The 11,761-nt window shown below is 56.9% G+C and overlaps 1 protein-coding gene across 3 annotated transcripts in view; it reads left to right on the forward strand.

Moving 5' to 3' along the window:
* ANO10 (anoctamin 10) overlaps positions 1 to 4,033 on the forward strand; it is a 111,044-nt gene extending 107,011 nt beyond the window's left edge. For all 3 annotated transcript variants that reach the window (XM_028518339.2, XM_028518338.2, XM_036030456.1), the window contains one exon: positions 3,509 to 4,033. In XM_028518339.2, coding sequence (XP_028374140.1) covers positions 3,509 to 3,580 — 72 coding nt within the window. In that variant the 3' untranslated portion in view covers positions 3,581 to 4,033. The remainder of the gene's footprint in view (positions 1 to 3,508) is intronic.
* Positions 4,034 to 11,761: the final 7,728 nt, after the last annotated feature.

An 11,761-nucleotide genomic window follows, 5' to 3' on the forward strand; every position in this document is an offset into this window, starting at 1 on the left:
GGGGCTCCTTCCCTGCCCGTGGTCCCCGTCCCTTTCCTTTCAGCCGATCCGAGTGAGAGCCTTTCTCCACGTGCTTTGCTGCGTGTGAACTTCTCGGAATGCCTGGTTCAAGGGGCAACAATGTACGCGTACCCACAACCCGGTGCCACTGCCTGGCTGCTTGGTGCAGGCTTGTTTGTCGGGCATGTCCCACACAGCTCACTGGTGTGCCTCCCCTCCCAGGGCCGCTGACATCCCCTGGGGCGGCTCTGGGTTTGGCTCGGTGCCCCCCCACCCCCCCTGCAGTCACTTTGAGGCCCCGGCCTCGTGCTCCTGAAACCTCCGTTCCAGCTCCTCCCGACAGAGCGGCCTGCAGGTGCGGGCCATCCGGGGCGGCGGGCAGGCTTCGTCTGTATGTGACGACTCTCGCCGCCCTGTCAGCAAACAGCGTGCGTGCCTCCTCTGCTTCGGGCCTCACACAGGCGGGTGGAACTCAGCGCCCATTCGATGGAGCAGCTCCTGTTTCTGGGCAGGGCAGCTCGGAGGTGGGGAACGGGCACTCCACTCGGGACCGTGTGGCTTGGGGCCGGGAACCTCGGTCTGCAGCTGCGTGGCTTCAGCAGGGTTGCATGGCCAACAGCTCAACCAAATGCAACCGCAATCTTCTTCCCGGAGGTCGCACTACAGAGAGCGCTGATCACACGGGCAAAACACTGTTTCTAGAACTTTCTGCCTTCTGGAAAGTGTGTGATGGGAGCAGAGAAGGAAGCCACGGCTGCTCTCAGAGCACAGAAGACAGCCGCGTTTTTAGACTTGGAAGCAGTGACTCGAACTCCAGGCGGAGCTGGAGTGAAGAGAGTGTGGGGACCAGCTGCTTTCAGCGGTGGCTTCGGGAGCCGGGAGCATTTCCCTGCTCCTGCCGGGCACGCTCCTCCGGCTGCGTTATGCAGAGAGAACCGCCACGTCCTGGTCCTGGCTTCTATTCCCTTCCCAATTCCCAGACAACTTTCTTTCCCACGAACACAGCTGCATCCGGTGATACTGGCCTCACCTAAAGCCCCAAGGACACCCACGTTCCCCCGTGTCGTGGCAGGTTCTGGTCCCGTCTCACAGCATGGCTTACGCTGCGTCTGGACAAGTGTGGGAGAGTCTGGGAGCTGGTTCAGTGGAGCAGCGGGGACAGCCCTGAGGTGGGGCTGGGAGGTGTGGGGTGTGCTTGGCGGGTGCTGTGGATGGGACCCAGTAGCAGACTGAAGGTGGGAGGGCCTGGAGGCAGCCGCAGGTCCTGGGAGGTCTGGGTCTCGGTAGGGGGCCTGGGGGTGGTCCTGAGATGGGGAGGCGGGGTCAGAGCACTGCCCAGTCTGGTTGTCTGCAAGCGTCTGCATTCTGTCAGATGTTAAAGTGAGCCGGCCAAGCCCCCCAGAGGGAGAGGCCCTGGGGGTAGCTCCCCCGGGACAGCCTGGGGGACTCGGCTTTGCACCGTCCTGCCCTCCACCGGCTGCTCTGGGCCTGCAGAGCCTGCTGTGCCTCAGAACCCTGCTGTCTGAGGTGTGCTCGCCTCCAGGTCTGACGACGAAAGCCGTCTTTGTGAGAGTGTGGTGCTTCAGAAGGCCCTGCTTCCCTCCCCTTCCCCCCAGCCGCCGGGCCCTCGCTTAACGCTGCTCTGATCCTAGCTGTTGGGTCGGCCAAAAAGTTCGTTTGGTTTCGTTTTCCCATAAGATGGCTCTGGTCGTGCTTCGCTGTCTTTAACTTAATTCAAAACAATTTTGTTAGATTGTATTGTGACAGCTGTCATATCAGCGTGCATTTAAAAAACATATCAAAATTGGTGTAGCTGTTTCAGTATTGAAGGTGGGAGAAAATAAGCAACATTTTTGGCGTATTATGCTTTATTAAAATTTCAAGAAAGATAAAAACACAACCAAAATGCAAAAAAAAAAATTATGCAGTGTGGAGAAGGTGCTGTGACTGATCAAACGTGTCAGAAGTGGTTTGAGAAGTTTTGTGCTGGAGATTCTCGCTGGACGACGCCCCACGGTGGGGTGGACCAGCTGAAGCTGACAGTGATCAAACTGAGACACTGAGAACAATCAACAGGAGGTAGCTGACAGAGTCAAAATACCCACACCAATAAAGTTATTGGTGAGCATGAAACACGTGCCTTTTGTTTTACGGAAAAACCACGCGGACTTTCTGGCCCACCCAGCATGACCTCATGCCCATGGCTTGGCCTTGTCGGCGACCCGGATGGAGAGGCCCTTGCCAGGCCGCGTGGGCACAGCCGTGCGGCAGGGAGGCTCCGGTGGGCTTCCTGCCCGCCCCGCCCCGCGCCGGGCACAGCTGGAGGAGCAGCCTCCTTCCGGGCAGCAGTTCACCCACTGCCTCGGAGTCACCTGGAGGAGCCTGCGAAGCCCGGGCCACGCTCAGCCTCAGCAGAGCAGAACGGAGGGGCGGGGGAAGCAGGGAGGCCGGTTGCCGCTCGAGCTCTCCCAGCAGGCCTGTGCACCTGCGGGCTCTCAGAGAGGAGGGGAGGCGGGGGGGGGGGGGAACCTAGGTGCTGGTGCTGAAACCGAACTGGCCCGAGAAGCCAGGTCCTGCCTGAGCTGCTGCCCCAGGATGGCCAGGCCCCTGAGGCCACAGCCAGGCCCCCTCCCAGGCGCTGAGAGAGTGGCTGGGCCCTGGCTCCGCGGGGAGGACCCCCCACCCTGTAAGCAGTGGGAGACCAACGCCCAGACTCTTTCTGTCCTCGGACGGGGCGGGGGGGGGGCCTTCTGTGGGTTGTTGCTGCTTTGTGGGGAAAGAGCTGACGGAGTAGACGCTAACAGGTTCCAGCCGGGGCAATAATGCAATCAGTCGGTTGTGATTTCCTGCCTGCTGTGAATGGGAGGGTCCCTATGTGGATTGTGGTCCAGCCAGGGAGTGTCCACTCTGCCCGGAGCCGGGGGAGGGAGGTGCAGGGGCCGTCCCCGGCCCGAGGAAGCACTGCAGGTCTCGGAAAACACCCCAGCACTTGTCTGGAAAGGGGACGGGCTGGGAGTTCCTCCTCAGGTTGGGCCGCTGTTTGGCCAGCACCTCGTGATTATCAGGTTCCTGTTATAACCGTTAGTAATCAGGGTGCAGAAAATCAGTCCGTGCTTGTTAAAGAGTCATTTGGAACATGAGTGTTTCCATGAGTCACAAGTTGGGGGAGATTTCGTTCTCCACCTGACGCTCTTTGCAGGAAAGAAGTCGGCACTGTCCCCTGCTTCTGGGTTTGATGAGGTTTTCCTGTGAGAGCCCCAAAGAAGCCAGGTTTGCTTTAAGGGGATGAACCCCCAGGCAGGGCAGGCAAAGAGGAGCCGGAGAGCTGAGCTGGTCCAGCCCAGCCCAGCGGGCTGGACCCCGCCCCCAACCACAGCCGGTCCAGTCCCGGGAGCCAGCCTGCCTGTTTGCTCCCCAAGCCCCCTGCAGAGGGTGGGAGCCCACCCACCCCTGAGGTGCCGCCACTTGGGCTTGCCGGGCTCACCTGTGTTCTGTGTTCTCTCAACAGCAAATGAAGCTTGTGGCCGAGAACCTGAAGGAGGATGGGCAGGACGGAGGCGGGAAGGCGACGGCGACCTGAGCGCCGGCAGAGGGGGCCCCCGGCACAGCGTTGCGGCTCCGGCCCAGACCCGGGGCTTGGCCACACGGAGCAGCTCCCCCGCGGCAGGCGGCCTTGTCCCTGCTCCCGGCTGTTCCCCACCCCCACCCCCACCCCGCCCAGGCCCCACACTCCACTCCACATGCCTGGCCTTGCTCCAGAGCCACCGCTGCCCTCCTGAGTGTCTCGGGTGGGCGGCGCCCCTCACGGTGACAGGTGACAGTCACACCCACACCCGGCGCAGCCCAGGGACCCATGGAGCAGGGTGGCGGGCTGGGGTGTGAGCTGTTCTGAAGGGTGAAGGGTTCACACAGGGCAGCGTTTGCAATGCCCAGCGGCTCTGCCTCATTCCTGGCTCGACTCTGCAGTGTGTCACGACACTATCAGCAGAAGCAGCAGTAACTGAGCTATTAAAGGCAGCACGCTCCTGTCCGACTCTCATTTCTGTGCGTGGACGGAGAGGGCCCGCTGGGTCCTGGGCTCGGGGAGTTCACTGGCGGTGCTGGAGCCTGAGGCGGGGAGCTGAGCGTGGGGCTGGCCCCCGGGTGCTCCTCCCAAAGCCTGCAGTTGGAGCTCGGGCGGTCTTCGGGGGGCTGTATTGCCCCTGGACCCTGCCCCTCGAGCTGCTTCCACGCACAGGGAGCCCGGCCAAGGGCCAGCTGCCACACCTGGCACCAGGTGTGGGCTGAACCTGCGGAGGGGGGCTTGGCCAGGGGTGCTGTCCCCTCCCTAGCTGTGCCCGCAGGGCTGTGCCTCCTCACAGGCAGAGCAGCCGTGCGAGCCCCCGAGTACGGCCCTGCAGGCACCAGGCAGCGACTGGAGCTGGGCTGCTCGCCCCGGAGCCTAGTCCTGAGGACCACCTGCCAGGGCAGGGCCCGGCTCCCTCCTGCTGCCCCCCGTTCCACCTCCGCCCCGTGAAGCAGCCAGCCCTTCCCCCAGGGCCCACGTCCTTCACAGCTAGGACGCCGTGGATGGTGGGCGCTTCCGCTCCGAAAGCCTCAGCCACCCGGGGAGGACGGGACGAGCAGGGAGGGACTGAGGGGCCTCCGATTCAGCCCTGTCCCCTTCCCTCAGTGGCCCAGCCCCTGGCCTCCCTGCCTGCGCATCAAGGTGGGGGTGGCCTCGGCGGCCCTTTCGGGCATCACGTCTTTGGGAGCTGCAGCTGGCTGTTCATCTGCCACTCCTGGCTGGTCAGTTGGCCCTGCCGACCACTGCGCTGGCCAGCACACCCTGGCCCCACTGGGCGCGAGGCACTCTGTGACACATGTGCACATTCAGTGGTTGTTCCAGCCTCGAGGAGTGCTTTCTAGAACATGCTCCTGCTCGAAACACCAGTGGACGGTCGCCGCCCCTGGGGTCCTGCCCCTGAGCTGCCTCCCAGTCCCAGCCCTGGAGCCTGTGTTCCGGGGGTCCAGGGGCCCAGTCCTGTCGGTGTCCCCTGGTCACATGAATGCAGTCCGTGTGAGGCGAAACCCATCCGCGCGTCTCCTTGCCCGGGGGCTCACAGCTGCCGCGGGGCTGGCAGCCTCTCTCCAGGTGGCCCTCCGCACCCCTGAGGTGCAGGTGCAGAGCCCGGGCTCTCTGCGCTTGTGACTCGTCCCCAGAAGCTTCCCTCTGCCCTTCCTGAGCCTGGCCAGGCAGAGCCATAGACTTAACCAGCACGAGGCCAGTCACGCGGAGGGGTCGGGGACCCCTGGGGGCGGCAGGGACGCCCAGGGACCACCTCTACGCGGGCAGCCTGGGGCCCCGAGGAGGAGGAGGGGGGTGGGTGTGGGGTGGTCAGGTTGGCAGGAAGGGGGTGCTATATGGGTCCGCTAGGCCCCCAGTTCTCCCCGGTGTCCCAGCACTCGGCGTGGGCGGCCTCCAGCTGGTGGCAGGTGCTCAGGAGCGGCAGTGGGAGGAACAGCTCCATACCTTGCAGTTCTTACCATCTTGACGGAACTGGGGGAGACATCCAGGATGATGCCACCTCCCCCCACCACCCATACCCCGGCCCTGGCCTCACGCACGTGAGGAGAGTGCTGTCCTCACGTTATGGGTGTGTGGGCCTCCTGTGACCAACCGGAGAACGGGGCAGGGCTTGTGGCCCAGGAGACGCTGGCAGGTGGCTCACAGGAATCCCGGCCTCCCTTTCTCAGTGCTGTGGACTTCCTCGGGGGGCGGGGACAACAGCCCCAACCCTCACACGGTTCTGCCTGCCCGTTGCCATCCCCGGTTTACACCCGCCAGCTGAGGCCCAGGCAGGAGGATGCCAAAGGGGCGGAACTGGGCAAGTCCACGCCTACTGACCCTGTTTGGGGGGGAACCCCGCCCCCCACAAAGCTCTGAAGGCCAGAGGCTGCAGGGCCAACCCAGGTGTGAGGAGCTTGTAGGGCCAGCCCAGGTGGGAGGAGCTTGTAGGTCAGCCCAGGTGTGAGGAGCTTGTAGGGCCAGCCCAGGTAGGAGGAGCTTGTAGGCCAGCCTAGGTGGGAGGAGCTTGCAGGCCAGCCCAGGTGGGAGGAGCTTGTAGGCCAGCCCAGGTGGGAGGAGCTTGCAGGCCAGCCCAGGTGGGAGGAGCTTACAGCTGAGCCCTGACACTGCAGTGTTGCTCTTACCAGGAAGACCCCGGGGAGCGCTGGGTAATTAACCAGGGGCTGCCCAGTGTGTGGACATGAAACGTACCTCCCCTTCGCATCACCGTCTGGCTAGAAAAATGGAAACCACCTATGTCTCCACCCTAATGGGAACCCGAGAGCCACCTAAAGTAACCTCTGCTCCTCCCAACCCCAGAACACCAGGTAGAAGCTGGCACCCGCCACAGAGAGGGAGCAGCTCCGGAACTCTGCAGCCTCTGGGGGTGCACCGATGAGTACACACCTTGAGGAAGCCTCCGGGGGCCGGAGAGAGAACCCCCGGGAAGCAGTAGGCTCGTCCATGCGCAGAACTCACACAGAGCTGGGAACAGCTGCTGCGAGTGCTTAGGTGGGCACTGCCTCCCTGGGAGGCCCCTCCGCCTAGAGACGGCTCTGGGTCTGCCCTGAGACTTTAAAAGCAAAACCCAAGGATCCACCTGATTCCAGGTAACTATCCAGCAGAACAAGATCCAGCTCCTCTTACCTGAATGCAGAATTCAGCACTCAGCAATGTAAAATTCTGTGTCCCGCACTGCACTAAAAAAAAAAAAACCCAGCCGTCTGCCTGGAATTCTCTACCCAGTGGAAATATCCTCCAGGAATAAAGTAAAAATACTTTTTCGGACAGGCAGGCTGACAGAGCCTGTTGTCAGCAGACCCGCCCGTGAGAAGCCCTGAAGGTCTACCGGCAGAATGGAACAGCACGGTGAGGGTCCCCACGAGGAAAGGGGAGTGCTGCGAATGACAGAGGTGCAGACGAAATGCGACCTTCCCCTCGTGTTTCGCCTTTTAAAAAATAAAGCAACTTGAAACAAAACTATGTATGCATATGTAAAAACAAAATGTGTGACAACAACACAAAGAACAGGAGGAAAACCTCCAGTTGTCCAGTTGTAAGGTTCTCACATGCGACACGGCGCAATACTGCTTCAAGGTAGACTGAACACAGACTTGAGGTCTGTCCAGGAAAAAGCCCAGCCATTGCTAATACAAGGGGAATGGTCTGTACGACGTCGATGTAGCTGGGCAGCCAAGGAGAGTGGACTGGAATGCACATGCGTGAACAATGATGACTTCACTGTACTAGCCATTAAGTGAGCAGGTGTACTGTGTGGTCGTCGAATTCAAAATGACTGAGTGAGTAGAGCAAGGAATCTGCATCAGATTTTGCACTCCTCCACAGAAACTTTTTGGATGATCCAGAAGGCAGCAGCTATGGGCACCTGGTGAATGGCAGCTTCGTCATGACAACGGGCCCGTTCATGCATCACGTCGCGTGCAAGTTTTTTGACAAAACATCAAATCACCCAGGTGACTCAGCCCCCCTACAGCCCAGATTTGGCACCCTGCAACTTCTGGCTTTTCCCGAAATTAAAATCACTTTTGAAAGGGAAGAGATTTCAGACTATTGATGAGATTCAGGAAAATATGAAGGGGCAACTGATAGCAATTACAACTGTGTGAGGCCCCGAGGTGCCCACTCTGAAGGGGACTGAGGTGTCGTTGTCCTGTGTACAGTGTTTCTTTTATCTTGTATCTTCAATAAATGTCTCTATTTTTCATAGTACATGGCTGGATATCTCCTGGACAGACCTCATATATCTTCCCTACAGCAAACAGTAAAAAATAAAGGGGCACAACCAGTAAGCCAATAAAAAGTGCCACGTTAACCCAAAGGAAGGCAGTAAAAGCAGAAAAAGAAACAAAGAATAGATGAGACAAATAGAAAACAGCTGGAAAGATGGCAGACTTAAACTCGGAACCACCTCACTAATTACACTAAACATGGTCGGCCCAGACACTCCAAACAGGAGGCAGAGATTTGCACGTTGGATAAAAAAGCAAGACCCAACTATATGCTGTCTACAAACCAAACCAAACCCAACCCAACCCACTTTAAGTACAGAGACACAGGTTAAAAGTAAAAACATGGGAAAGGATATGCTCCCACAAGTCAATGAAAGCTACAGCAGCTACATGAATATCACACCAAGGAGATTTCAGAACAAAGAATTCACCAGGATAGCGAGGAACATTTCATAATGGTGGCATGGATCGATTCATCAAGAAAACTTAACAATCACAAATGTGCATGTACCTAACAACAGAACTTCAAATTTGATGCAGCAAAATCCCACCATTATAGTAGGGTTTCTACACTCCTCTCTCAGTAACTGAGATGAGGCAGAGAATCAGTAAGGATATAGAAGACTGGAGTGGCATTATCAATCAGCTTGAACTAACTGGCATGTTCTATAAAACCCATCACCAACCACAGCAATTTTCAAGCACGAAAACCTTCACCCACACAGGCCAGCCGTCGGCTGGGCCATACAACAAGTCCAATAGTAAATTTTAAAAGATCTGAAATACACAAAGCACGATTTCTGACCAAAACAGAGTTACACTAGAAACCAGGGACAGAAACTTATGCAGAAAATCCCCACCACGTGGACATTAAATACCTTTCAGGACATGACAGAAAAAAAGGATCGTTAACACCGCTGATGGGAAACTGACCAAAGAAACATGAGCAAAAGCAAGACCTTTTGAGAGACGTTCACCGTTGTCCAGATGGGCGACGACCGTGTCATGGACCAGTGCCCGTGGGAGGCCGTGAGGGGCCAGTTTCTGCGTGCCGCATGAGATCTGCGGAGGGATGCACGTGGGGGGAACCAGGAAAGACCACCACCGAGGTTTGGGGCCCGTGCACAACCACCAAAGGTTCAGAGTTGCCGTTGATGAGGCGGAGACCCTGGAGGGTAAGGATCACAGGGGGAAGATGGACAGGAGTTTTGGGAACATTGAGGTGCTTATCAGACGCATCCAAGTAGCAAAGTCAAACACGTCGTTGGTGCCCGGTGCCCCTGGGAGAAACGTGGGCTCAGTGTACTTGGGACTCTCTCCGTAGATGTCGGACTCCGTGGGGCGGACAGAGTGCGGGGGAGCAGGGATCCAGAAGGGAGCCTCAGGGCATCTCACCGTTGGAAGTGAAGAATGGGAAGCAAGTGACTGGACAGCAGCAGGGAGAAGTGGGTCCTGAGCGGTGGGAAGTTTGCGAGGAAGAGGGATCGATCGATTGATCGATCAGCTCACCAAAACCCGAACATGGGTCTGAAATTGACCACTGGGTTAGCGGTCCAGGGGGGCTGAGGCTGGGGTGGGGAGTTGAGAAGAAAGGCAGAAAGTGCTAATGGATTTCAAGTTTCTTTTTATTTATGGTAACAGTTGCAAACTCTGAGACTATGCTAAAACCCTCCTTAAACTGTATGATTTAATGTGCAATTTCATCGGTGGTATGGGATCACATCTCCAAGTTGTTTTTAAACATTGACCACTGGGATTAGCTCTTGGAGGTCACTGCAGATTTCTGGCGTGAAAGCCTGACGGGAAGGGGTCACGGGAGAGTGGAGAAGAGGAACAGAGCGCTGGGCCACCACCGGAGAGAGAACGAGGGGGATGAGTCGTTTTCGATTGGCCTGCTGTCGGCAAGGACCTGGCAGGAAAGCCAAGACCGAAGGTGCGAGGGGATGGCACATCCTCGGGGCCGCCCCCGCACAGCCCTGAAGCGTCAGGGTGCGGGGTACTGGTGCGGGGAGCCGCCCTTGGGATCAGCACCAGCAGGGAGGGCAGGGCTGCGGAGATGCAAGAAGGCGGGAAGGCAGAGGTGGGGGCTGGTGGCAGCTCCCGTTGCTTCAGCGTTTTCCATGTTTAGGAAGTGCGGTGGCCCATGCACGCACTGGGGAACTAAAGTGTGACCACTGGGCAGTGCTGGGACCCGCCCGCGGCTGTCGACAGGAGGTCAAAGCAGCATAGTCGGGGGTCTCTTCCAGTCACGGGTGGCGAGGCGGGGCCCAGCGTGTGGAAGGCTGCGCCTGACCCGGGCTGGGACTACGGACGGAGCTGCGTTCGTGAGAAGGAACAGAACCCGGGACACGGTTTACATTGCTGAACACCAATATGCCACTTTATTGTTGGGTTTTTTTCCCATTTGTCACATACCTGCCAATGTTCACACAACGAGGAAAACCAACCAGCAGTGGAAGCAGCTGACCAAATCGGCTGAGAATTCTGTACCCTCTTAACACACATCGATTCTCACTCGGCAGAAATATCTGAATGCTGGATTCAGTCTCACGACGCCTCTTAAAATCGGTGTCAAGATTGTCACATCGTTAAATACAGAGAGAATTGCCAGAAGTACGTAATTTTTTTATATATATACACGTATATGTATATATATACACACACATACAGAAAAGTACAAGAATAATTGTCCACAATATTTAACTTACACACTACTGTTAACTCTATGCAACTTCTGAAGACAGGCTAAGGGGTACAGGAAACCGTTTAGAGCAAGTTAAGTAGTTTGGTCCAATATTATCTTAATGTAATGGTTATTCGCTCCCTCCCTTTTCTGTGACAGCACACGGCGACACACAACACATGCACAACCGTTCACGTATGAACACGTGGAGGAGACGCCACTCAGACAAACGCGTGTGCACCCGGAGGGCCACCCACCCACACGCAACTAGTAAGGCTATGATACAGCTGTACGGCGTGGACGGTCAACACTGCCGACTCGAACGAGAGCACCATATATATATACATCTGGGTATAAAAAAACCGTTGGAAACCGAACACACATGGGTTAAAAGGTGCCATTCCGAGGCTATACATAATCACAGGAAAAAGTATTTACAATTACTTGGAAAACAGCTGCAACAAAGAGTTTATTGCCAATGCCCTTTTTATAAACGTCTCCCCTACGTCTAGTACAGATGTTACGCTCACGACCTGTGTGAACGAACCACACATCTTGTTTCTGGCCCTTTAGGAGATCCCTGCTCAGGAATTTCAAGCAAACGTGTTCTATGGCTTCACCCACACATCTATTCTTGTAGCTTTCGGTTATAAGTATCACAATGGACTAGAGCTATAGCTTAAAACATTACCTAGCCTAGGTCTAGAAAGTAAAAGATGTGTTTTGTCTCATCTTTACTTAGTTGAGTAAGTATACAGTGAAATTCAGAGTTCTGAGTAAAATACGTGAATACTAAAGTAGCAAGATCAGTGTACGCTTGGAGAGACCGTGACCCACGGACCGCCGCCCCTCGGTGCTCGGCCCACTCAGCCGCCAGGAGCCCGCCGCTGGGGGGACGGCGGCGCTGGAGGCTGCCGGGGGCAGGACAGCCCCAGGCCCTGCCGCACCCCATCCCCAGGGTGGACGAGCACGGGGCACAGCAGGACAGAGGGGTGTCTGGCCCCTCCCCGGATCAGCAATTGGCGACATAGTGTCCCACAAATAAAATGTCAGGAAAGGTGATTGATTACCTGGTCAGAAGTAGTCTTTGTACAGGAGCGGTTTAAAGCGTGAGTTCTTGGATTACTGTTTTGGCAGGAAGGCAAAGTGAAAAACACCTCCAGCAGAAAACACACACACACACACACACACACACACACACAAAGCAGGCTTTGTGCATTTTTGTTTGCTGTATGTGTGACTTCCACCCTTTCATGTATAATTTCTGATCAGCCAATGTTC

Source organism: Phyllostomus discolor, chromosome 7 (assembly GCF_004126475.2).
Source record: "Phyllostomus discolor isolate MPI-MPIP mPhyDis1 chromosome 7, mPhyDis1.pri.v3, whole genome shotgun sequence".
Classification (NCBI taxonomy): domain Eukaryota; kingdom Metazoa; phylum Chordata; class Mammalia; order Chiroptera; family Phyllostomidae; genus Phyllostomus; species Phyllostomus discolor.